The sequence below is a fragment of the Prinia subflava genome, chromosome 1 (assembly GCF_021018805.1).
Source record: "Prinia subflava isolate CZ2003 ecotype Zambia chromosome 1, Cam_Psub_1.2, whole genome shotgun sequence".
Taxonomy (NCBI): Eukaryota; Metazoa; Chordata; class Aves; order Passeriformes; family Cisticolidae; genus Prinia; species Prinia subflava.
The window spans coordinates 11,734,050-11,761,842 of NC_086247.1; the positions used below are offsets into that span (position 1 = coordinate 11,734,050).

The following is a 27,793-nucleotide window of genomic DNA, read 5'->3' on the forward strand; positions in this document are numbered from 1 at the left end:
TGTGAGGGCTGGGTTGGACTCGATGACCTTGAAGATCTCTTCCAACCTAGTGATTCTGTGTATAATTCATTGCAGTCATATTGCTAAAACTAATCCCTGGCCTGCATTACCTCACATAAACAATTTTTGCCTCATTCCTTTCAAGTTCCTAGTCAAAAATGTCTGTAGCCAAAGTAAACAGGTAGGACACCATATGCACAAGTGCCTTCAAATACCCAGATCCTAAACCTCAGGTTTAGATGTGGTGGGAGGAGACGCAGCGTACACGATGCTCTCAACCTCTGGGGAGAAGGGAAGGACAAGGACACGGCCTGGGAAAGACTACAGCAGACCAGAGAGTTTCCACTGGTCAAACTGCACCTCTGCAGAACTGCAGTGTACTGGGAAAGGACACTTAATGACCTTTGGTGGCCTTGAGCACTATAGTGACAGAGGGACATTTTAGAGCTGTGCCCAAGAATAAAACTACTGCATGAGAAGGATTCTGCACATGACTTGACCTACACCACAGTTTATTTGTAAACATTTGTTACATGTGTCAATAATTTAATTGAACACAGACTCTGTACAATTCAATGTATAATATTAGCAATGTCACACTAGAAGAGCACAACTGTATTCAGTTACAGTTGTACTTAAAACTTCCAAAATACAAACCATTTGAAACACCGAACAAGAAAATAAGGGAAAATTTAAGAACAATGAAGGAAAAAAGTGCAACAAATCATGATCAAAAAAACCTGAAAACAAACGTAACACACTTCTTAGCTGGCTCCTGAACATCTTCAGGTATATCCACATAGCTTCAATACTACTTGGGTTGTGCCAGAGCACAAAGCCAAGCTATCTTCTGCAAGCTAAAAATCTTGCTGAAACAGAAACTTAAAACAGCTTTACAATGTGTAATGCATGTAATTTTCCCCACGGTCAATAAAACTACCTGAAGAAAAGAAATTGATTTAATTTGTCTTTATTTGCAATACAATATAAAATAGATTCTTTTGGTATGAAGATCTTTGAGACCTGTTGGGTTTTTACACAATATTTAAAACAAGTCATATAGTTTGAAGCCTCTTGACCATCACAAGCACTGGTGCTGTAGTAGAGTTTCAGAAATTTCAGTGGACTTCTTTGGTTGCAATTTATTCAGTAAACTTCACATATGCAGATTTTAATATTTAAGCTCCTAAACTAGTGTTGAAGCCCCTAAATTAGAGTGGCTTAAGTTCTAAAAAACTGCAACACATCTGGAATTCTCACTATTAACTGTAAGATTTATGGGTATTAACCAACTCTGAGGAGCAGGCTATTTTATTGAGAAACTTTACTTTAGACAACTTAATAACAAAGGCTAATATCCTTCACTTAGCAACACTGAAGAATATGCAGTGAGAACAGTAAGTTTTCATCTATTTTCAAACTTCCATACAACTTGCACTATCATGACTTTACATACTAGTATGGATAGTGCACGGCAAAATTTAATACAATACAGCAAACTAGATCACCTACTGCAGCTCACAGTAGCACTTAAAGAATCATCTATAGCCCTGGAAGTGTAAGCCATCACTACTGCTTAATTCCTCTACAGTGCCAGGTACTGGCTTCATCTCCATCTAACAGTTCTCACAGTAAAGGTTTTCTCAGCCATTTCTAGCAGATTGACATCCAATTACTCTTCAATTTACTTTGGAGGAAATAAGGCAACTTAAAAACTGCTACAGAGAGTATGTACAGTCCAGTACAGAAAGTCACAGTAGTGTAAATGACCAACTTTATATGGCTAATGTAACTGTAATATATGCAGAATGCTAAGTTCAGCTGTTGCTGGTAAAACTGCAGAACAAAACTGATGTAAGAAAGCAGCACTGAGAAAACTGAAGTACTACAAACTTCCAGTTTCTTAGAGCACAAGTCCTATGCTTACGCTTCAGGAATGTACATAAAGCCAGTGAAAAAGAATGGGAACTTCACAGTTGTAAATTAAGTCATTGCATTATCCTATACATTTGTACATTTGTCCTCTTCAAGCTTTTGACATGTTTTTTTAATGCAGAACAGGATACAAACCCAAATGTTGCCATTTTTCTCCTTGATGCTGTTCAGCACCATCGGTGCCACAGATCCTTGACCCACTGTGTATTGGATTGGATGATTAAGTCTCATTTTTAGTAATGACTATTTAAAACAAGGCAGTTCTAGTAAAGAAGGGAGCTAGCAGAGAAGTCTTAACAAACTACATTGCTCGTCCTCCTCGTGTACTAAACGGAACAGACTTTTTAAGCTGGCAAAAAGTTGTTAATACCTAATATAAACAAAGTAAAGTCATGCTACATAAAGTCATCCCCTACAAATAGAGCCAGAACACGATTTTAGATGAAAAAGCTTACTGTTAATTCTTTTCATGATCAACAGCTAATAGTTCAAGGAACACACATTCACTGAATTTTCTGTCTTCACATCCTCTGCTGTTATCTTCCTTTGCTAACAACTGATGTGCAAAATTAAGAGCTCTGTTCTTTCAAACATTAATCAACAGGACATAACTAGTCATCTACCTTAAAACTCAATTTATGCCCACAGGAATCATCACCAGCTTCAAATTACAGCAAAAGACTCCCAGTGGGATCAAATCTCAGACACTCCTGATTTCGTACCAAGAGGAGGATGAATCCATTATCATTAAGAACTCTGCAAACAGAGATAACCACCTCAGATCTTCCACAGTTCCGTACCTCCACCATATACTGAAAGAGATGGAAGTGCACCACTGATCTTCAAAGTGGCCTTAGGTCATCAGCAGGACATTGAGTCCTATCTCAGCCTTCTTCCATTGTACTGAACTACAGAATTCAACAATCCTTAATGCCCCATATCATCATGATACTTTTATTTAATCAGTTGGTATTACTGAGCTTTCAGAGGAAGAGCCAAATCTCTTACCTTTATACAGAAAAGTTTTCAGTAATACAGTACAAAACTAAACAGAATTTATGTCTGAGTAACGAACATAGAAAACTACTATTGCAATATCGTGGTGACAGCATAGAAATTTAACAATCATCAGAAAGCCTAGAAAGGGCATGTTTAGTTATAAAAGAAAGATTGTCTCAAGATAAAAATAGTGCTGACAGCTAAAAAGCTCTCTGTTGCAGCAAGATATGCAGTAATGAGTAACAAGTTCTAGACAGTTTAAGTACTTCCCCAATACTGCAACACAACACATTTCTGTAACACTACTTTTACACAGGATATGCTGCAGCAGCAGAACACTTCTTAGTGGTTGGCACTAGGAATTAACCGTAATAGAAGAAAGGCATTTAGTGATCAATGCACAAGAACCTCTATTTGACCTGTTCCCTAGGTGTGGTTGAAAAAAACTGAGGAAGGGGCCCATCCATTCCATTCAGACAATACACCTTCCTTGAACATGAGATTCTTGGCAGGAAGAGGAACCCCCATGTCTGCAGAAATTGGCTGCAGAAGTGAACTTGAAGAACCAGCATCATGGAGCTGATCCAGCGCTGAAACACCTTCCTAAAAGCAAAACAAAGAAAATCGTGTCTTAAAACAAAGAATATGACAAGTTAATTTAATCTGCAATTACACTTTGAGTTTCTGAAGTGTGTTACTATAATCCAATGAATACCAAATAATTACGGAAGTGAAAACAGAATCAACAAAATGAAATTAGCATAGAGATGCCTCAGCTGCACCTTTGCATGCCTGATCTGGTTTCCAGGAAACCTTCAGGGAAGCTTGAGACTTAAAACTGAAGACCTAGAAAAAATGAACAGGAAGTTCTAAAATCTCCAGGACATCTATCAGACTGCTATTTATCCTGTACCATGCCAAGATGGATACATGGATTTGGAGGTAATTACTTAACCATATGCTGAGGGGTAGTATTTCCCAGAAATTTGATTTTCTCATCTTAAAACTCACAGCAGCACCTTTTTTTTTTTTTCCTTTCTGTGGACATCATCTAGAAAAGTGTATCTCAGAGATAACATCTAACACATTAGGACAGGAGTCACTTGAGACTGACAGTGGGTTTCAGGGTTCAAACCAACGGGGAATCTCCAACAGTCTCATCAGGAGACAGTTTCAGGATGACACCATCCATAACACTACTTAGTTAAGTAACCTGCAAATTCATTATCTTACTAAAAACAGAGTTTTAGAGATAAGTATCATAAGACAGAGCAGCTAAGCATGTTCCATGTTACACAAGGACATGGCTTGCTTCCATGCAGAACTAGAGCAGGCTGCAGACCTGGCATTCCTTTTTGCTTACTACACAAGATCCCTATTTCCTACCCACACTCCCAAAAAATCCTTCCAGAGTATGTAGTTTTACATATTTATACTCATTGAACACCAAGGTCTAGAGGATCTTAGGACAAGTACAAAAGTAACAGGCATGAAATCCATGTTAATGTATTTTTTCTAAGGAAACATTGACTTGAGAGGCAGATGAATTTAGCATCTCCCTAGTTTGCAGCAAATCTCTCCAGCATATCCAAGCAGCCACCCCATAACCAGCAGAGTAGGCTGTGTAACAACAGGAGTAAAGGACAACTTGGCTGAGCAAGTGCCATAAAAAACAATGAAAATAATTACACACCAGAAGCAACCACAGAGTCGAGACAAGTATTAAATGAGGCTAAAAAAAAGATAGGGATAGGGACAGGGATAGGGACAGGGATAGGGACAGGGATAGGGACAGGGATAGGGACAGGGATAGGGACAGGGATAGGGACAGGGATAGGGACAGGGATAGGGACAGGGATAGGGACAGGGATAGGGACAGGGATAGGGACAGGGACAGGGACAGGGATAGGGATAGGGACAGGGATAGGGACAGGGACAGGGATAGGGACAGGGACAGGGATAGGGACAGGGATAGGGACAGGGATAGGGACAGGGATGTACTTGCTTTGTCCTTCAAGTAGCACTTGAGTGCTTAATACAGTTACCATTTAAAGAAAAGGCAAATCAAACAAACCATGTACGTTTTCATACACCCAAGGCAAGTAAGAGGGCAAAAAGGGATCATAAATCATACACAACAATTAAGACCTGGATTATTGTTCCTTACCTGGAATGAATGAACAAAATTAAGGACCTGAAGAGACAGCTTTCTACTGGAATGTAGGAGTTTTTGAAGGCTGTAAAAACAGAAGAAAAGAAGCTATGGTCAAGGTACACAATTTTTTACTAGTAAAGTACACCTATAGTAACTTGCTCACAAATAACTCCAGTAGTATCTAACATCATGTGAGAAAAGCTTTCACACATAAAGCTTGATAATACTGTCATCACTGAAGAGGTGCTTGACTCATCTGCTCTTGAGTCTAGTCAAGTAAAAGCTATTTCCCACACCATTTACGCTGAATAAAATGAAACTACTGCAATTGAAAAATATTATTTTATGTAAAATAAGTAATATATTAGACTCCTTCTTATCTAGGACAGTCTGGTAACATGACTTTTAAGAAGTTGATTAGTGACACATTGTTAAAAGCAGGTCAACTACTATAATAAGAGCATTAAGCCTTATTTTCAAGCAGCCTTACTTTTGATTTCCAGAACTGTGCCTTAGGGGAAAAAAGCCACAACAAAAATCCACAGAAAGCCCCACCAACCTGCCCTCACACCCCAAACAAAAGAAACAAAACCCCAAATCCCATTGTTGAAAGAATAATCTTTTGTAAAAAAAAATGCTGTGGTGAAAAGCATTAGATAGCTGGATCATAAGCTGTGACTAAACTTTTTAAGTATGATACCAACAGTAAAAAAATTTCCATAAGAGCTAAATGCATTTTAAATCAAAGCTTTCCTCCCTCACTCCAGAACAGTTAGGAGGAGGAAAAAAAAAGCTTGTGCTAGGCTAAGAAAGGAAAGTGAGTAGGAAGGCACCCAAATTTATTTTTTTCCTGGTCTGCTCATAGACATTTTACAATAAAGAATTAATTTTTGCTTTACAGAAACTATAAAAAAAAAAGCCTAATCCTAATCTTACCACAACTATTTCTACACATCTATGAGCCAAAACACAACTCCCTTACACATCAGAATTGGCTGCTCTTTAAATGTAGCTCAGTTCTGGTTTACAGTCATTGAGTTGTACGTATCTCTTTTTGCAGAAGCTCCAGACAGACCATCTGTTAAACCTGCAACCAATAAATTACAACTCACCTTTCTTTTCTACATAATCCATGAGTGGCGATTTTTCTGCAGACTTTCTGATTCAACTCGGAACTGAAAAGTGGAATGCCGAAGCATAATTCCAGGGGAACCCATTCCAGTTCAGTTGTGGGTACTACAGAAAGAAAAACAAGGGATAACCAAAGTGTAAGAAAAAGAAAGCAAGAAAACTCATTCTAGGGTCAAAAATCCTAGATTTGGATCCACTAGACAGTTCAAGCTTTTTAAAGATAGCTGATTTACTGAACTGCTCAAATATTTAAGGGAATCTGAAGAGGAATTTTGCATTGGAGTTGTCCCAGTGAACAATCAAACAATGTACTCAGATCCCTAATACAAGCCATTTGTCATGTTTTTACCTTCAAGGCTTTGCTTGACTGCAGAATCCATTGAGGGTTCTTCTATTACCATCTCAAATGATTCTGTGCTCCCATTTACATCAGATCCTGATGCCAGTTCAGTCTCTCCTAAAGGCAAAGTAATTCTTACATAAACATGCATATGAACAGAAGTTTAGTTACCTTTACAGTCCTTAGTTATCAAGGACTATACAGCCATAAAACTGGAAGAAAGGATAGGAAGAAACATAGGGCTGGACTCATTTTGGGATTGAAGAGTTATTTAGGGATCCTCAACAATTATGAAAGATTAAGCTCTGGCATATAAAAATGACACCATTTGTTTTTAAACAAATTTAAAAGAGTATTTTTCCTTTATTGGCTGTTCTAGTTCAGTCATTTATCAATCTGTATTTGCTATTTCTGAGCCAGTCTCAAAGAAGAATTAGGAAGTAAGCCTACTGCCCATAGATTTACACTCAAAATGAGTTTCTATCTGTGTTGGATAGTATTTTGTAGGGTTACAAATCAAAGCATTTAATCCTTTGCTCACCTCTGCTTAAGTGATTGTATGTGAAATTAGAGAGATACAGATAAAAAAGGCAATTATTGGTAACCAACCTCTTCCATCAGAAGCATCACTCAGCTTTCTGTTAGCACGTTGACTTGAAGGATTCAACATTGTGACATAGCCACAAAAATGCTGCAAGTCCACTTTGTTTCTCAGTATTTTTAAAGCTGTATGAATGCCCATGTTCACACGAGAGAAGTCTAAGGAGGAAACAAAACATATTCCAGCACACTTTACAAAAGGCCTTCCTCATAACCATGTGGTTCCTCTCTAGGCCAGGGTAAGGTTTTATTTGGATTTTTCCTGCTTGTAATGCTCCAACTTAATGATCCCATTGTTAGATATGGGATAACACCAAGCATGACGTGGTATTTTACAGTATAGTAGTAGAGTCAAGGAGAGAGAAAAATACAAATAAAGGACAATTTCTCTCCTACACAGACACATTCAGACAGCAGAAACGGCAAGGTTCAGCTAGGAATCAGGTGTCCAGCTCTTTCAGTGCCAGAGTCTTATGGCAGACAAAATGCAAGATATATGCTTCACATATCTGAAATTCTGAAGAATTAGAATACAGCATTAGAACTTGACAAGAAATTTCAACACTGAGTTGTTCATGTCAGAACTGGAGAGATTCTAACTTCAGGGTTACTTCCAACTTGGTACTAGATGAAAAACCAGACATATCAGAGAGCAAATATAATAGTAATGAATTTTGAACCCAGTGAAAACTAAATTAGGAAGTTAGTTTTATTTCTATTTAGCCCAGACTTTTCTAAGCGGTAGCCTAAATAATTTTAGATTTCGTATCTGGAAATTCGTACTTTTATGACAGCTCTAACTTGGAGAGGTTATAGTCTCAATTATGCAAAGCTTCTATCCTACTCATTAAGGAGTATTGAGAACTTTCAATTCCTGCCTTTCAAAATCAGTTGAGCTAGGCAGACTTTGAAGGAATAGATTTTGCTAGCAAAGCTTTTCCTGAGGACAAAACTGCCATAGTAGGTTTCTGGTGCTAATAATCAAGGTAAGTTTGTTCAGTTTTGGTCTCACCTGTCTTACAGTTAAGAAATGCTCAATATAAAATATGGAAGAATTACTTCTGCAGTTAACAAATATGCTAGTTAATAAGCAAGTATGCACAAAGGCAAATTTGGAGGTATTTGTGAAAGTTACTTCTTTACATCTGTGATAGGAGATAAGAGGCCAGAAAACACATTCTAATTAGGACAGAAAAGATAGAAAGGGGAAGGTGATATCTCTAAGCTCAGAAGAGACTTGTCAACCATTTAAAACTTTCCATTTTTTCATATGACCCATAAGATCGACAAAATTTGTTTTAAAAGGATTCTTGCAACCTTATTGCACGAGGTGATGTGCAACAGATGTGTAATGTAATGTAGGAATTACATTGAAGATGATCTGTTACCTCCCTGTTGCTCAGCTTCATCAAAAGGGAAAGGTATGTGCATTGTTTCTCCCATTCCATGCATGCCATGACCCTGAACACCAAGAAATTAAATTAGGAACAGAAAAAATACTCATCAACTTAGCTCAGTCCTACTTCTGCTCCCTTTTAAGGAGTACCAGCCAGGTTGATGAAACAAACCAATGGAGATATTTATACACTAAACATCTTGCTTAGCTGAAATAATTGAAGTACCCCACCTTTCCCCTTAAATGCATGTGGTAAACACAGTGAGGTTAAGTTTCACTGAAGAGGAGCAATGTTTCTCTCCAATTACAGGCTATAAAACTATTTTCTAAAGGCTGAGCACTTCTGGAGCAAGAGGGACTTCCCACCCCTGCACAGAACATTTTTCAGCAGTCACACACTGCTTAAAAGCTGGCCTTTGAGAACATGTAATTTTATGTTTGTTACAATATTAAGCATCTGTTTGTTTAAATGATTAATTCTGAGCATTCAGCTGAACCAAAGAAACTGATGAGGAAACAATTTTAATTCTTCCAAATAGAAAAAACCCAGCCTATTCTGCTGTTTGTGATAAACAGCCTGTTTTGTTCATACTTTACTGTAAGAGCTAAATACCAAGCAGTCTGAAAAGCTGTATTTCTTAAATAACAGTTCATAATACCAGTTACCTTGTGTCACTGCTGTCTAAAAACCTCGTGGACCCTTCACATTTATCCCAGTTTACTATCTCCCGTTTTAGCTATCAAAATTCATTATGCTTGCCCATAATACAATAACATATCTATAATGTGAATTCAGTTCAAAACCTCTATCTCAATCACCACTGAATCACAGCAGCACTCTTACAGAAGTTAAACATATTTTTCAACTCTTGGCACAAGTGTGTAGCTCTTTTACATCATTAATATCTTCTACCACAGAACAGCTTAACTCAAAAAATTATGCAGGTTTTCATCATTTATACAGAGCGCTCTGTACCTGAATTAGAACAGCAGAATGAGTTAAAGCATCATTCAACATTGTGAGCACATTTGAAGTAGGAACTACTCCTGGGTCGTGACCCCAAGATGTTATTAGTAAGCGATCATAACCCTGGAAGAGAGAAATGAAGAGAGTGTGCAGTAGTAATGAATTATCTAAGCACATAAAATGCAGTATTACAGTTAGGCATTGCACATTGTCACAATTAGGAAGTTATCATTGGTAACTGCAGGTCTACAGTGCTGTACCTGTAACCAAGGATCACTCATGTTTGTGTTCTCAGTAAAGACACAAGTTTGCCAACCTCAAAGTTAAGATGCTATTTTGAAGTATCTGTCACCAAATCCAGCAAAGGTATGTGGCCACTGCAGCAGCCTTCTTGTAAATAGGAGGTGGATATAATCCCACGTAAATTTAAAAGCAAATATAAGCTGGATAAACTATCAGCAAAGAACAAAGATAAATCAATGCTCAAAATATCTGTCAAGGGTAGGGTGGGGAACAAGAAGCCAAAACCACTCATTTCCTAGTTTCTCAGTTTTCAAGATTAAATTCCACTGCATCTCCGCAAGATTTCTAGAAATATCTTGACAGTTCCCTAAGAAAATGATGTTACAAAACAGCAGCAGGAGAGAAGCACTTATATTCTTATATTATATTATATATATACGGGAAAAAAAAATCCAGACTGGGAGAGCATTTAGTTCAAGAAAATCTGTCCTGTCAGCACACTGAGATTCATGCAGTATTTTGGAGTTTTCCAAGGTTACTACACTGAATGCTTCTTCACTAATAAAAGTGCAGAATCTGTACATATAGTGGTGGTTTGAACCAATGACAAACTAGGGTTTGAATCAAGGTCATCACTGATGACCTCACAAAATGACCTCTGCTCTAGAAGACTTGATTCACTTATTCCTGTGTGATCTTACAGTAAATCTTACAAATACAGGTATCCACAAAATTTTTGAAATCATAAAGGAAAGGGACACATGAAAGGTTTGAGGAAGGGAATCTACAAATCCTAGTGCTAGAGAGGACTGCTGATGTAGGTACACCAACGAATGCATTCCTTCTCTGAATGTCTCCAAACCTTTCTAATATATTTAGTTCATCATGTATCTACAAGATGAAAAAAAATGAGATGAAAACTTTAGAGGCCTCTCTGCAATTATAAACTTGAACAACACAATTTTACAAATTCCATTGTGAGCAGCAAGACCCAAACACTGCTAAATGACCATGGCATTTTAAATTAAAGTCAACAGATGCAAAGATTTTTTGGTTCAGGCAAGTTTAGAAGTTCTTATGGCCTTTCCACCAACATTTATCTAGTATACAGACTACCCAGCAAAGCTCCTTTGTGGTACATTTGTCTTTATAGAGTCTCAGAGTCAGAGTCAGGAGAAGGCACCATCTGAAATCTTTCAGACAGAAGTTGATCACTGTTTTGTGGAACTCCTTGACAAAGCACTATATGAATGTTAAAAAGTTAGGGTGATTCCAGGCTGGAAGGAATTGAGGAAATCAGCTCATCAGTGGAGAGCCAACAATTTGAGTCACAATCTCTGTGTACAGAGAATCACATGCAGCCAGGGAGTTCCAACAGGAGTGGCAAGGTCTTACAAGGAAGTATTACATAATGTGCTGCTTTTTGCTGCTTCCAGACACTGCTCCAAGTCATGCTACAGGGCTAGGAAGACCATTTTTCCAACCAAATGCAACCTTTCTTTAATTATTCTGTCATTTAAATTTCAGGGAGAATTACAGCCAATGACTCCGAAGTCTCCAGCACAGATTTGGATAAACTGGAAGTGATCATGTTAACCATCTAAACCAGGCAGAATTATATGTAGAATTGACATTTTCTTGCACAATATTAAAAAAAGCACAGTATACTAGGTCTCTATCTTTTCACACAGCTCTTCTACATCTTTCTAACACTCTCTGTGGATGGGCTAACAAACCTCAATTCTTATGACTGCAGTATCACGTTTTACAATAAACTTGAAAGGTGTGGCATCAAATATACTGGTGCCACATTCTGACAAAGGGAGAGACATAAGTAGCATTCCTTTTTCAGAACCTTGAAAGAAAACAAACCAAGATGTTACATAAAACTTGATTCTGGAAAAGGAACATTACCTACAGTGAACTGTACTTCTGACTTCAACTGTTATCTCTAAATAGCATACAGGATCTCTTTGAAACATGTGGAGAAGGAAGGGAGAATAAATCCATACACAGACTACCTGAAAAACATCTGGGAGTTTTCGAAGACGTGTTCCTTTAGAGAGCAAGAGGGAGGGTGGTCCTTGTCCAGTTATATGGTATATATACAGTTTGAACCAGACTGAACTGACTTCTGGTATTGCAGGCCCAATATGCTGAAGAGAGATTGTTCAGGAAATTAGAAACAACTTCAGATTGCAACCATCATTCATACAGATTTAATTTAAGAAGCAACAGTTTTAAAGAAATATAAATCCAGTTTTTGAGCACTGAAGTACAAATGTATTACTCTCCACTAACTATATTCTAGGTGCTTAGTCCAGTGACACAGCAGTCTTCATAGAAAGATGACAGTAATGTATTTTCTGTGAATCAAAATTCAAGAACTAAATATCTGTCACTGACTCGAACTTGAACAGAAAAACTGTTAATAAGTTAAACAAAGTTAACTTACTAAATATTCACATTTTTCCTGAACTTACATTTTTATTAGATAAATTACAGTAATATTCTACATGCTAATAATTTTGTCACTTTAAAAGGGACATCTGACAAAATTTTTCACCTGGGGTGTACAGCTGCTAATAGGTCGAATTTCATTGGTGAGTGGTGCCATGGAAACCAGCAGAGTGTAATTTTTGTTGAGAACTCTGCTGCAGGTCGCTGGATCCAAACCAAGCAAACTCTCACATCGTAACAGGTCCAAGGGAAACCCTATGTTCAAAATACAAGATTCTTAAAATATGGAACAAACTATGATTTCCATTCTCTGCTAAGCCATGAATACTGTATTTTCCACAATGAAGTTTTAAACAATTAGAGCGAATTTTAATAAATCTGTACAAAACTTTAGCAATTCTAGGCATACAGGGCTGTCTGACACCGAACGAGTTCCTCACTAATTAACTGAACACAGGAAATAAACACAGAGATACTGTGAGAGGTAACTAAGTCTTTAAAGAAAAACCTAAAAAATTATCCCTATTAGAATACATTCCTTTTCATGGCTTGAAAAATGTTTCTTTGACAGAACAGCTGAAGCTGACTCTTCTATATGGCTTTCAGAAGCAAGTGATTTGAAACAATGTCTTTCTCAAGTTCAGCTTGTCTTGCCCTTATTACTCTTTCATCTGTTGCTCTGCATCCTAAGTGCAAGCCTTGGCAACCAAATCTGTCATTCAACAAGCAAACCCAGTAACGCAGGCTCAAAGGATGATGAAAAATATTTCAAAATATTTTTAAACAAGTAGGGATAACTGACTGCTACAAGAGCAGCATCCATGGCAGATAAGTAAACCAACTTAGAAGGATTTCCAGAAGTGCTCACAGTACCATTATTTGGTTGATCAGGCTGTACAGCTTGTGCCCCCAGGTCTTTATTGTGCCGCAAAAACAGGATTGTGTTTCTCAGCGTAAGGGCATGATCGAAGTATCGCTGTGCCTCCCCCTCTCCTGTGCTTTGAACCTAAACAAGAAACAAAACAAGTGGCAGTTTGTCTACATAAGGGTCAATTACACCAAAGGAAAGATGAACAAATTAGCATTCTAAAACTTTGCAACTGAGTAATAACCCTGCAGCTTATATGCAAAGGTCATCTACAGCAACTATTAAATGAAAAGCCGGTCTTGGCCATGTTAGTGGAATGGTCAAAAAGTACACAAAGACAATATCTATAAATCAGAACCATGACTCATTCTTTAGGTAAAAGGATAGAAGTGTCCAGTCATCCTGACTGATATGGAATGATACAGCAATTAACAGCACTTCTCCTACAGATTCTACAGTTGTCCTTCTAGAATTATCTTTAGAAGGTAGAGTTTGCCACTTTAACACTTCATGTGCTGAAAAAGCATTTTGTCAAATGTAACAATTTACCTTTTCCAGCTCCACCAAGAAGCTGTCAAGACTCTCATCTGACAGTTTCCCAACTTCAAACATAGTGACTGCATGACTCTTCAAGTTCTGGAATAACAAAACAAAACTATCTTCTTTGAGAATAGAATGGGCAAGCAGAAGTTGTATTAAGCAAAACCACTACCTAACAAATAATACAGAAGTGTTTTAGTATTTATTTGTAAATAAAACTGTATTATATTGATGTCAAAGCAATTTAAAGCTCTACATATTTATTCTTGGCATAATACATAAAACAACTGGGACATACTGGTGAGAGATTTCCCATCATTAAAAAGGCAGTGAGAGTAGAATCAAACAGGAAGGCAATGCGCTTCGTGTGTCCACTGGACAAGTTCAGGCTGCTCACACTGGCTGTTTCAGCTAATAGGAAACAAAAAGGAAGTAGATGATCACACTGGTTTTATTTAAAAATGGTATCAAGTTTAATCAAATCTAATAAAAAAGAAAACAAAAAATGAAGAAGTTATCACCATACCAAGTAAACCAAAATTCCCTTATTACTACTTAGCTACTGATTAACTTAATTCAGAAGTTGGTATCTTTGTGTCAAGTTTATATCCACAATACACATCAGTCTCATCCTCAGAAAGAAGTTATTCAGCTAAGGACTCTTAAATCAAGAAGCAGACACCACCTCCCCCACTGAGTAGTCCATAGGACAAAAGGATCGACATAATCTGTTTCACTTGTTTCCAGATCTCTTTACAGCCTACACCACTCTATAAATATAAAATAATTGATCCTATTGTATTAAAATGTAATGCTAGTGCTAACCTGGATCATCTTGACTGTTGGTATCTGTATCTGTGGCTGATGACCCAGCTTCCTGTACAGGACTTCTGTTTTCCGCACTGTCCCATGAAAGCAGCATCTTTTGAGGATCCAAAGTACTCCTATTAATGTGAATTAAAATCCACATCTATTGGTCACTGTAGCACCAGAGAAGTATCTCTGCCTTTCAGTGCTAGTAGTCCATGCACAGGCACACCCAACCCATGTCTTTCAATATGTCCAAGCCCTAAATCAGCCAAGTTTAATATCCCTCAGGGTCCTGCTTTAGCTTCAGCAGAAAGGCTTATTGGATGGCTGAAAATATAGACTGTGAAAAGATCTTAAAAATCAAACCATCATCATTGAAGAATCCAGTGGAAAAAAAATCTAATCCACTTTGTTGTCACAGTCTGAAAAAGCATTAAAGAAAACAGGCATAGTAGGAATTTTAAATGGCTTAGTAGATGTTTAACTAAAAGCAACTAACAATTCCTAATTAATGCAACCCAGCATTTCAACTTAGAGAACTCTGCTGACTGGTATTAACAGCAGTTTCCTGAGAAGTGATATAGATGCACCCTTACATGAGAGTGTCACTGACAGAACTCATGGGTCCTGACAGCAAACTCTATGCACATATTCACTGCCAGCAGTGCCAAGAGGCACAGCCTCTGTAACACACTTTCAGCTGCTATTTCTGGCTCCAGGAGTCTAAAACAAATGCATATTCACCTCCTGGAAAAGTGACCAACTATGTACCTAAAGGTCAAAAAGTCAGCACTAAGTGACAGCACCAAATGGAGTACTCTGAATTTACAGGCTGAATTACCATTCCTCATCCTCAGATTAACATGAGGATCATGTACTCCTGTCATTATACACATTAGAAAGTCAAGTAAGATTTGTTATTGCAGAAGTCAAAGAAAGCAACCAATAGCTTTAATTTAGATGTTCTAAGTTTTCCCTTCAATGAGAAAAATAAGCCCAAGAAAGAGGAAAGACACTTACTTCAGTCTGTTTACTGAAGGAACATTCTTCCATGATGGATGAAGATTATCCAGGTTTATTACTTGGCCTTTTTTATGAGCGAAGCCTAACCGACAGTACATGGACACAGCATTCTACAGAACACACACACAGAGTGAGGAACTGCTGTGTGAAACCAAGGGTGCAAGACAGTGAACTTTCTGTATCCAGTTAAACAAATGCATTGTACACACATACCTTTACTAAAGATAAGTCGATCTCTAACACGTTTGCCAGCTTAAAAATAAAAAAAAGACAAGAAGACGAGTCAGCAAATTAACAGGACAGGTAATCACTATTTGTGGGATTTGGCATCTTTTTATTGGTCTTATTTCTAAACCCAGCCTGTACTGGTAGAAGCAATTTTTCTGCATCGAAGATGATGAAAAATAAGCATGAAACCTCATAACTGCCCCACTTGAAAGCATGCAGAAGAAATATGAGGCTATAGTCCACTTCGTAACTTCTAGGCTAACCATGTATATTTTATTTTAGGTTAGCCATGTACATCAGAAGACACGCAAAGAGCAAATCAAATCCTGATATATTTAAAGGGTGTTTTTCTGATATTCATTCAGCAAGAAGATACTCAGATATTCATTCTTGAGAAGACGTTATGAAAACATATTTCTCATACTCAAAGTATGCTTATGCAAAAGCTACATTCCTGTTTTAAGCCAACACCCTGTGTGCTTTCACTGCCAAAGAAAAAATTACTTCAACTTTTTTCACATTAGCAAAACAGACTTTCTTCCAGTTCTAACTTACATAAAAGTCCACTTTAGTCAACTCTGTATAAATTCATTCCAGCTAATGTAATTGCTTCACTGAACTGAAGGTACTCCTTCAAAACTAAAGCACTATAAAAGTTGCATCCTGAGTATGTCTAAACAGGTTGCATCCTAAGTATGTCTAAACAAAATCACTGTATATCAATTACTATCTCTAAGTATTTGTAGCAGTGTGCTTTGGGCCATTTTCAAGTATTTCTATCTCCCTGACACAGGTTAAGTTTTACTTACCTCTGCCACATTAGTATGTTCATCTATTGAAACAAATATCTTGTACAGTAGTGTTTCAAAGTAATCACCTTGCACTCTGTTCATCACAAAACCTTCAAGTGGTGGCACTGAAATAAGAATTACTTTCAAAATTACAATTTGGTAACTTAGTTTATTGAACTGAAACTGTACTAGAACAGAAAAATGAGTTTACACTTTAGTGTTCATATCTGCAATTTTGAGGATTTCGTAGGCACAAAGAATAAAAACCTGAAGACAGCAGATGAGGTATTTAAAATTGCCCCACACCTTAAGAAAGTAATACTTGTTAACATGTTTTCTTATAGAAAATAAAGCCACGCTACCTTCCACCATAGCCTTGCACTTTCCAGCTCATCAACTACATATAATTTCTAGTGTCCAGCCCATAAAATGATTTTGTAATGTGGATGGAGATTAAATCACAACTGTGATTGGAGTAGGATATGAAAAAACCCACACCACCCACATACTCCAGAACTGAGACTTCCAGAGCAATTTTCTAAGCAGTAAGTCTCTTGTATTTAGAGGACTTTCACTTAAATGAGGTCTATACAGCAATGCCAGGTACTTTTGCATGACCAAGTCCCAAACAACTTATGCCTTGGCAGATTATAGTGAATTCAGAAACCCCTGAGACCCATCATAGCAAAACAAGCTGCTCAAAGGCCAGCCAACAAGCTTTGCTAGTTCAAGCTCCTACACAGTCCCCAGGCACAGTCTGTGACTAACTGAGGTGACAATACCCATGAAGAATAGAACTGCTATCTATTAAAACCTTATATCTGTCTGTAAAGAAGTCAAAAGTTACCTTACGTTTGGTAAGGTAACTACAATTCTCTATGCTATTCTTCCTTTATATTACAGATTTACAGGAGGGTATTTATTAATTCATGCCATGACTCCCATAAAAGAATCTCACCTTACCTAAATATGCACTCAATATAACCTAAAAATTCAAGTTGAAATAAATCCTATATACAATAAACCCAATGTTTTAATAGGATTGAAAACATTTAGTCAGTAAAGAGTTTCATAGCCCAAATGCTTTGTTTTGAGCAGCCACATGTACGCAGACAAGCAGCTTCCGAGACAGAGAATTAAAAGGCAATTGAAAGGAAACTGAGAAAACATAGGTATGACAACATGAAATATTTACTTACCTGCAATACAGCTGTCATCAGATATTGGTACATCAAGGTAAATAAATCCTTTGTTATACAAACCTTTTTAAATAAAAGGACAACATGTTAGAAAAGAAGAAAAAAGCATTTTCAAAATACTGAAGATATAAAACAGACTTCCCCATGAGCAAATTCAGATTTCAAAGTAATTTTTCCTAATATCCTCCCCAGTAGAATATTTCTTTGCAATGACAGATCAATAAACCACACCTAATACCAACCAGGTACCACCCTAAACCAGAGTTCCTCTTATAGCCTGATGCAGCACACTTGGAACCCTACAAGTACTTCCAGGACAGCATAGCAAAATGACCACAGATTAAAGCAGCTCCATTTAAAAAATATCAGCAAATCTCTGCCTAAATGTTAACTTACTTTTCACTATCATCACTGTACAGACACTGCATACAACAACAACAAAAATATGGCAAACATTTAAATCGCACTTTCCCAGCTTGAAACTGATTTGAGCATTAAGCATCTCAACTAAGTTCTGCAGAGAAGCCAATAAGAAGTTCTTAAGAAAGGGAAAAACATTACAGTATGTAATGTTTTTATGTAGTATGTAATGTTTTAAGAGCCTAAGCTTTGTGACAGCTACCATAGAATTATAGAGTGTGCTGATTTGGAAAGGACTCATCACGATCATGGAGTCCAGCTCCCGGCCCTGCACAGCACAGCCCAAGAATCACACCTCAAAGCATTGCTTAAATGCTTCTTGAACATTAGCTGTACTTCATAGGTAGGCATAAAGCTGAACTGCACGGCATAAATAAGCCAAATTTATTTTCTGTGGTTTCTTTGGTGGTAGCCAAGATCAGAGCATCTACAGTGTGTTAATTATGGTGGTGAGGTTACCAAGAGCACTCAGGGGAAGTGCTACTGAACACCTGAAGTGGAACTCTCAGGGTGTTTTATACACACAGAGAGCTCAGCTATAGTGTGCCTGTACAACTATAATGTATCTAGTTAAATTACCATCCTCAATCAGACCTTAAATAAAATGCCTGCATTAACCCATTAACTCACTTGAATTCAGGCTGATTCACTGTTCAGCTCCCACAGTAACATGTCCAGCTTTACAAAATGTGTATCAACAAGCCAGCTTTAATGTATCAGGATGACAGTACAAGTCATCAACATGCTAACCCTGCTTTACACTGTCTCTCCTTTAGATTCAGCTCTTATGATTGATACATCCTTATCTATACACCTGAACTGTAATGGTGGCATCCTAGTTTAGACTCAGCAGACCTCTTTGCCCAGAAAATATGATCCTTCTCACAGTCCCATTGCATTAATTGTATGTACATTCTTTTTCCATACATTAGATCCTTCTAAAACTACTAAATCTGAGCTGTAGCACTCTCCAAAAACACTGGGCCATTTATAAGGAAAGGTTATGAAGTGGTTCTGGAATTCAAGTTTTATTAAGCCTTATACTTTTCAGATTCCCTCAAGAGTATGAATTTCACCAGCCTTACTTTTGTTGTTTTGTTCTGCTCAGTAACAGGCAATGAAATTCTGTCTCAATTTCTCATTAAAAACTGCACTGTGCAGGTTTGAGTGCTTGTCGTAAGCCAAGCCCTTAAGACAAGACTTTTCAATAAGGATTTTGGCAGTAAATTTTTACTCCCTAACATGATTTACCTATTAATTGTTACACTGAAATGGGAAACCACTAACAGCTACAGACTTCTGTGAAATAAAACAGCCCCATTTTATGGTATTAAAATAGTAGAAAAATCTAAAAAATCTCTCTTTTGAAAAGCAAGGAATGAACTTTACTCAGGATTCTGACATTTTTAATTTTAGTTTCTCTTGTTCTCATCTACATTCTCTTCCCCCACAATCTTTACTGACAGCTTCTAATGAAAGAATTTGTTGACTCAAACAGTAACAGAGCAATAACAGAGCTGCTAATTGCTCGCCCATAAACCATTTACAAGATCTAGACTGCAGCCTGTACAAGCTTTTGAATACTTTCCTCCAACTCTCCTTTATGCCTCAGATGTTTACATCACCTTCATTCCTAGTTTCCAGACACTACTAGAATTTACTAAGCAAGATCTAAAATCAGAAATGTTCATTAAAACTTACTGTGAACTACATTGAAGTCTAATGAACCAGCAAGTTGAGGACCTGAATCAATTATCTTATCAATAGCAGACTTCTCTGATGTAGTACAAATCTAGGTTAAAAAAATCATATTAGTTTCTTGTAGAAATGAATCTGTGCAATTTAATACCACTCAAAAAACTCCCAAACACTTAAGCTTCCAATCAGTGGTAAGTAATATAACAGTACAGGGAGTAACCCACATTCCTAACCAAAATATTTGCACTGAAGAACTTACTGCAGTTCCTGTTAAAAGTCTCTAAATTTTTAGCTTGTCCCCACACAAAATTATGCATGCTCTAGGAAAGAACATTAACTACACAAGAATTTGGCAAGTGAAGTCCAGAGTATAACAGATTTGCTCTTTAAAACTTCCATACTGAGTGTTCAGTCACACAACTGGAACATTCTAGAAAGAGGCCCATTACAGTATCAAAGGAATTGCCTTCAAATTAGCTACCCTGGGTTGCTGGGATGTCCGAATATGAGTAGCCTAAGATATTAAAAAAAAGAGATTCCATCACTACTTTAAATATGTTCTAATCTAAACAAAAAACTTCTAGAGAAGAAAATAAATACAGATCAAGTGACTGTAAAAACACCTGTGAGAAATGAAAGCAGAATGAGGATGAAACAGCAAGTCATCTCACAAGCTTTTTATGTGCAAACAATGAAAAACTAAGCAGACACAAAGAACAGAAACAAGGAAAATATGTATCAAATCCACTGCCATTCTGATACTAATTACAGTGGAGTTGAAGGTTCAGTCAAAACCGACCTGTCAGGGCTTAAATACGAAATTTAAGAAAACATACTTTGTTGCTTCTTCCCTACAAAACATATGATCATGCACATAAGTTACCACAGATTTGCTGAAGCAAAACAACTTCTGTACTGTACACAGTGCAGAAAGTACAAAGGGGAGAGAGGGCAGAACATGTCAAAGAAAACATCACAGTTAGTTCTAATCTCTAAGGTACTCCTAAGAGAGTTGCTGCAATCTGTAACATAATCTTTGTGTACTTCACACGAAAGAAAGCCCCTGCTTTCAGGAACTATCAGTATTCACTCAGATTTAGAGATGCAATCCATACAGTACCTTGATGTCATCCTCAGTGATGTAACCAGCCTGCACAACCCACCACGCCTCGATGGAGATCTCCACGGGCTTCACGGGTAACAGATCATGGGCACTTTTCCTTCTGAAAAATTTCTGCAGTGGTACAGTCCATTTGAGATAGGAATAAAGAGCACTTCACATGCACAGACATTCATTTACCTTTACAAAAACTGATCTGTATAAACATCCATTTTTAAGTACAATATATTTATAGACTGGAGACACACAGGCTATTAGTGTTCTCATTCAGTAAAAGTTTTTCTCCTCTCTTAGATCACATGGAAATAGAAAGGAAAAAAAAAATACTTCCATCTGATACTGTTAAATCTTCCCATAAGCTCATCCATATTGTAGGTGTTGCTAATTAAAATCCACACTATTCCACCATATTAGGATCAAGTCCAAATTTAAACTATTTGTGACATTTCCTAATTTGAACAGGTAAGACAGTACAAGTGTAGAAATAAAGTATTTTAAAGAAGTTCAGTGATTTCAAAAAACACATTTTAGGAACACCTTTTATTTACTTTAAGGGACAAAGTACAACATTCTCAATAAGCACAGTGCTAAAAAAGTACAGTGAACGTCAATCCACGAAAGAAAAACTGGAGGATACTGTTTATTTATAGAGCTGAATAGCTTCCCTTTCATTGCACAATCCTTACTTTTTGGTTCACTATCAGCTCCTATATTTTGGTGAGCTCACTTTCAATTAAAGGACTATGAAGCTACTGAGTTCCCTGAAGAAAGGGAGGAACTGTTGCAAACTAAAGGCTCTACTTCTACCAACTGCTACAGTGCTGTTCCCATCCAAGGATGTCTGTGCACTCATTAGCATTGTCTTAGACAAAAACTCACACACTGCAAGAATTTAGACCCACATAGATCACTATTCCAGAATGAACTGGGATCTCAATGGCCCACATAGAAACAGAATAATTCTTTCAGAACCAGTATCATTGTTCCCTGCTTATAGAGGCCAGGAGACATTAGTGATCTGGTATCATAATGTACAGCTCCAAAAACATAAGATTAATAAAAATTAAAAAGTAGTAATTAATATATTTTCCTTTACTATAATTTTAAACCAAAAGCTCTTTATTAACTTGAGGAAACATAATATAATTAACAATACACTACATCACACTCAATTAGCCACACTATTAAACTGACCAGGGCCAGAAAATGATTCCATTTTTCATTTCCTATAGAATAATATCAGGGAGAGGGACAGAAGGGTAAAAGAGAGGAAGAGAAAATGAAAGACAAACTTACTTTTGAAGACCTACACTGGTTCATTAGATCAATATACTGGTTTCTTCCTATGCCAAGAAGTCTTAGACCTGAAAAATAAGTAAGGTTTTATCTATCTTAAGACAGATTTAAGATGAATATATATTAAACATTCTTCAAAAAATCAGACCTTCTTCTTAAATAACCTTTTTATTTACTCTATCAAAAATGAAAGGACAGTTACAGGAGCTAAATTCATTCCATAGTCCATCCCCATTCTTTCACTGCGTATAGGTTAAGGGAAAAAGAAAAAAAAAGAAATCCCCTCTCACTCAAATCGCAGGGTAGCAGGTAATAATCCAAGTCCTTTTTTCCTATACTCCCATCAACAACTTCAGATTAATATTGATAGTTTTTCTTTCCCATAACAAAGCCCATGCCATGCACTGGATTAGAACTCTGAGAATTAGACACAAAAGGCCACTTAATCTTCTAGGGAATATGATTAAGATATAGTTAAACTGAATAAAAATTCAATTCCATAATCTCTAGCCTTCAACCATTAAGGAATCATGACCAGATAGTAGGAAATTGCTCATTAGTTTTAAGCCATATTCTGTCTCAGCTTTAACTCCAACTTTCTAATTCAACACTAGCATTTATGAAACGATGTAATTAAGGAAGTTTAAGTCAATTACACTGCAGTCACTAATCTGCAGCTGTGCTAAAATAACAGAACTGTTGGTAGGCAGCAGTAATCAAACAAGAACAGGAAAACCATTTCTTTCTTCAAACTCCTAACACTAGATTTCCAACAAGGAAGATGGTGCTGAGGAAAGTTCTTCCTCATCTGTTTCCCTTCTGTGAACATTACTTGGAGGCTAACTAGCCATTAACTGAGAATACCCTTCTAAAACCAAAACCAACTGTTTTCAAAAGCTGCAGGCTACTCCTCACCTGACTACACACTATCCTTAAAAAGAACTTTATGAATGCATGCCAAAGGCAAGGAATTATGTGTTAGTGATAGATAACTTTTCAGTGGCAGGTTAACAACTTCCCTGTGCCATCAGTTTACATTTTGCTCTGTAAGACTTCTCAGCAGGCTATTGATTTACTCCGGTCTCCTCCACCAGGTTCAAGGTTTTTCCTTTCCTGAGCTCCCCATCCCATACCCAGGTGTAACAAATAAGACATCTGCAACATTCAGATCCTCCTGCCTCTCTTTGCTGGTACATCATCCCTCAATCCACATTGATGCCAATGCACAGGAGTGTCAGCAGCCTCTCTGTGTCCTGCCCAACACACGCCAAAAACGCACACAGGGGAAGGACCAGCACTGATGTACTTCAGTGGGAAGTGCAGGCAAACAGGAATGCACAACAAGCAAGAGCAAGGTTTTGTACCATGCCTATCTGTACTCATACCAGCCCAATTCCAGTCCTCCCTGCAGAGACAGAACTCTGTATGAGGAGCACACACTCCTTAATATCACTGTTTGAATGTTTTTACACCTTCATTCACATGTTCATATTCAAGCAAAGAGATGCCCACAAATCCATTTTCAGAAGCTCCTTATTTCTAACTCACTGAAAGCACTAACTCATCTAGGTAATACTTACAGTCAGCAGCAGTGAAGTTGGGTAAAGAATCATAGCTTTTTTCACTGTTCATTATATCCTTAAAAAGAAAATAAAACTTTTAAAGTTGCAAGAAAGTCATCGTTTCAGAGAGGCAGGTCCAAAATTCTGCCTGTCCTTTTAACTTTAAGGGTGAAATGAAATTTAAACAGATCTATTAAAGTCAGTTACCTTATCAAACTTGACAATTATTTGATTAATCATAATAAAGTAAGTTAAATACATAAAATGTGAGACTTCTGTTCAATGTAAGCTTTGCACAGAAAAATGTTGGCTGAAAGCTTAATAAACAAAATCCTATATCTCTCTTCACAAAAACAAAGCAGCACACAGAATTGCTAACAGTAATAACAGAATAAACAAACAAATAATCCATTATATTTGAAATCACTATATACAAAATAAAATAAAAGCACTTCAAATATCCACTGAAAATAAAAGAAGGTTGCCAGAATGCTGACAGAAAACAGAACCATCCTTGTTCTCACAGAAACAGATCTGCTTCAGGCTTCTCAAAAAGTTTCCAATATGGTTAAAATGAGGTATTCCTTTTACAGCTTTAAGTGAAGGCTCACAAAATTCAAACATCAGAAGAGAAAGTCTGGTCTCAGAATGAGTCCCACCCCAGCTCCATATGACAACAGTCCAGCTTTTGAATGGCTAATAGAGCAGAAGGGAAAACACTGCAGGTAAAAGCAGTTCTCTACAAACATTCCTTACTGTTCCTTTACTTCTTGGCAGGCCTACACAAAACCAAAAAATCTACCTGACACTGCCTCGTATGCATTACTGGGCCATTACCAACATCTCCAGACAGAGAACAACATCTCCCCACCACAGTTGTGCACTCACCTCCATGATGCCTGTGTAATAGGAAAACGGTGTTACCCTCAGACCTTTTACCATGATGTCAGACAAATGATACGGGTACAACATGAGATGATCTCGACTGTATTTTAACAGGTCTTCGTAATATTTACGTTCATCTTTCTTGACATGCTTAACTACAAGGGGAGAAAAAGTTACAATGTTTTATGATGTTCAACTTTTTAAAAATGGATTAAAAACTGCATAATAGCCATCGACAGAAAACTACAAGTAAAATAAAGTAGTGGTGCAAGGAATTTAGCATCCAAGGATTTCTACACATGATACAAGTAGACTCAAAGACTTTAAGGAACAGATTTATCTAAAAGGTCACCAGGAAGTGGCCCATTGAGACAGAACTCATGCAGCCGGTAGAAAATTATCTGTTAATTAGTGAAATTATTATCTGCTTTGGGAAGACAAATGGATTCAGTCAATGTAAACAAAACTGAAAGTCTCCAAAACAGTCATAGCCAAAAGCTCCTGTGAGTCAGGGTAACTTGTCTGCATCTCACCTAGTGACAGGCTTAACTAGCAAACCCTCTCTTAACATCTCTTAATTTCTTGGCAAATGGCAGAACTACAGTTGGAATTCAGTTCCAACTGCAAACTCAGTAACCCTCAAGAGCGCTTTGCTAGAAAATTTGCCAAATGGACTCAAAAGTCCGGATTTTTCATGCTTTTATTATTTAGAAGCGCTTATTTTCAAGGAAGGAAGAACCTTTGAACTGGACTTGTTCTGGCAGTTTTACAGTAAAGGCAAGCTTCCACACAGAAGAACTGGGCAGGAATCACAAGTTACTTTGCCTCTTTACTCACCTAAGTTATTCCGGTACCGCAACTGATTGCGGATGCTGTAGAGTACGACTTGCCTTTCATATTCCCTCTGGGAGTTTCCAAGACCCTTGAAAACATAAAGGCCTTTGAACTGACTTGCACAACCCCCCACCAAGTCAGTTAAACCACTGTAAAGCGTCTTATGAGGAAACATATGCAGGCAGCTGTCATTGCTCAGGGCGTCCCCGAGTTCAACATGACAGTATCTTTAGTCTCTCTGAGTTCAAAAATACCTTTAAATTGGTCTCTACATAGGATGCATATTTAAGCAATTGTTTTTAGATTCTTTCTTTCCTAGTACCACTGATAAAAAGGGAGCATCTAATGTTCAAATCAATGACATGATGCATCAAACATTTACTAAGCATTCAGTGTCATTCAGCCTTGAGAAATTACTCAGAATTAGTGCAGCACAAACAAGTTTGGTGAATGATGTGAAGCTTTATTTGCTACACCTAAGAAACTTTTAACATCCAAGAAAAAAAAGTGAACCAGCTCAAGTTGCAGCTTTGAGGAAGTAAAACTATCAAGTGATCCTAGGTCACAAGATTAAGGAACAAGCACAGCACATTACTTGACTATCATGAAAGAAGATAAAAGAGACCTTTGGTTCATACTTCAGATGCCTTATTTCAAAAACTGTCCCCTCAATATACCCCATATTACTCTTCCACTCTGCATATGCAACAAGTGATCTGGGTTGTTTGATTTTTCTCTTCCCTCTTCTAGTTCCCTCATTGATACTTATATTAAAAGAGATCCTTTAACAAAAACGTACTTTACTGTGTTTATGGGACAAACATGAAAGTTGCACACAAACTTCAGAATTAGGTACTAGAAAGGCAACACTTGATGTCCGACACAGGGTCTGGAACTGGTTAAAAATCCAAAGAGGGAGCCAAGCGTTTGCTCAAAGGACAAAAATATTAAGGACTACATTAACACTAAAGTAGACAAAACAGTATTCCATAAGTTACATTAAAGAAAATAATGCAAAAAATACTGGCATATTTTCTATCCCAAATCACAAAGTCAACAATATGGCATTCAGCTGGACAGGTAAAGACAAATCATCATTTATTCTCCTCTTACTGCTCCTGGAATCACAAACTCAAGAAAAGTGCATTATTCGTGGCCTGCAGCGACTATTCATCCTCTCCACCCTTCCTCCGTGCAAGAGGAGGAATTGTTTAACAGCATCTGCTTTAAAGCAGTGTAAGACTTTAAGACTTTAGAACAAGAACCTCCTCTCAACTCGACACAATACCTCCTCGTTGCTGTCAGAGGCCCATTAAATCCAGGCAATCACAATTTCATGAGGTTTTCTTTTCTGTGAGCCACTTGCAGCAAACAATACTCTGCCTACTGAAACACTGGGCTGCACAAGCCTCCGAAGGTTCCTGTCCTGCTCCGGCTCCCTCCGCTCAGGGGTGGCACAAGGGACCGCCGACTCGGCTGCTTTACACCTGCCCAGGCTGAGCGAGGACCCCACATCTCCCTCTGGCCACTGGGACCCCAGGGCACCCCGATTCCCCCTCTCCTCACCGAGGCCACACACACACACACACACTCCCCGCTTCTCACACAGAGCACACACCGTGCCCTTATTGCCCTCTCCCAGAGACACCACGCACACACACAGGGCGCCCTTCCCCACAGAGGGAACGAGCATCCCTGTCCCCACAGAGAGCCCCACAGAGAGCCCCGCACTCCCGCGGCCCGCCCGCCTCGCCCCGGAGCAGGCAGGGCTCAGGGCCCCGTGTCCCCCGGGTTTCCCCGCCGCTTCCCCGCGCCGGGAGCCCGGCAGCCCGCACCTGCCTGACGCTGGCGGGCAGCCGGGCCCAGGGGTAGTTGTGGCGGATGTGGAACTCCACGTCGATGTTCATGGCGAGCAGGCCGGGCTGCGGGCCCCGCCGCCGGGAGGCGCTCCGGCCCGGGAAGGAGCCGCTGCAGCCCCGGGAAGGAGCCGCTGCGGCCCGGGGCCGCCCTGCGCTGCCCTGCCCTGCCCTCCGCCCGCCGCCTCCCGCCCGGCGCCGCTGCCCCGATCCGCCCCGGAAGCGCCGCGCACGCAGTTCCGCGGGCGGGGCGGGCGCTCGGCGCGGCGGGGCCGGGAGGCGAGGTTCTGATGCGGTGCTGGTGCCTCAGAAAGGCGATCGCTCACCTTCTTGCGACCCCCGACCGCCAGTTGACACTGACCAGGAACAGAGCCAGGCCTGAAATGCCTCTGCTGCCTGCTTGGCTTGGTTTAACAACAACGTCCTCGCAGTGCTCG

At 38.5% G+C, this 27,793-nt stretch overlaps 1 protein-coding gene across 1 annotated transcript; it reads right to left on the reverse strand.

The window, feature by feature from the left end:
• Positions 1-2,380: 2,380 nt before the first annotated feature.
• On the reverse strand, positions 2,381-27,567 carry FAM91A1 (family with sequence similarity 91 member A1). Its single transcript, XM_063415237.1, has 24 exons — positions 27,336-27,567; positions 25,504-25,588; positions 24,670-24,821; positions 23,800-23,857; positions 22,220-22,287; positions 20,924-21,037; positions 19,807-19,897; positions 17,686-17,748; positions 16,505-16,611; positions 15,681-15,719; positions 15,465-15,577; positions 14,460-14,578; positions 13,933-14,045; positions 13,644-13,730; positions 13,100-13,232; positions 12,333-12,481; positions 11,788-11,922; positions 9,533-9,646; positions 8,549-8,621; positions 7,170-7,319; positions 6,570-6,677; positions 6,202-6,325; positions 5,102-5,171; positions 2,381-3,537 (listed from the first exon to the last, which is right to left on the reverse strand). Exons 1-24 carry the CDS (start codon positions 27,405-27,407, stop codon positions 3,361-3,363), a joined length of 2,514 nt encoding a protein of 837 aa, XP_063271307.1. The 5' UTR covers positions 27,408-27,567; the 3' UTR covers positions 2,381-3,360.
• Positions 27,568-27,793: the final 226 nt, after the last annotated feature.

Excerpts from the sequence above, each read along its gene's own strand:
- FAM91A1 (XM_063415237.1), bottom strand. The coding sequence starts at position 27,407 with ATGAACATCGACGTGGAGTTCCACATCCGCCACAACTACCCCTGGGCC. Across the intron at positions 16,612-17,685 it reads TGATGACAGCTGTATTGCAG|TGCCACCACTTGAAGGTTTT; the intron begins GTAAGTAAATAT and ends TTCTTATTTCAG. Across the intron at positions 14,046-14,459 it reads CAACAGTCAAGATGATCCAG|CTGAAACAGCCAGTGTGAGC; the intron begins GTTAGCACTAGC and ends GTTTCCTATTAG.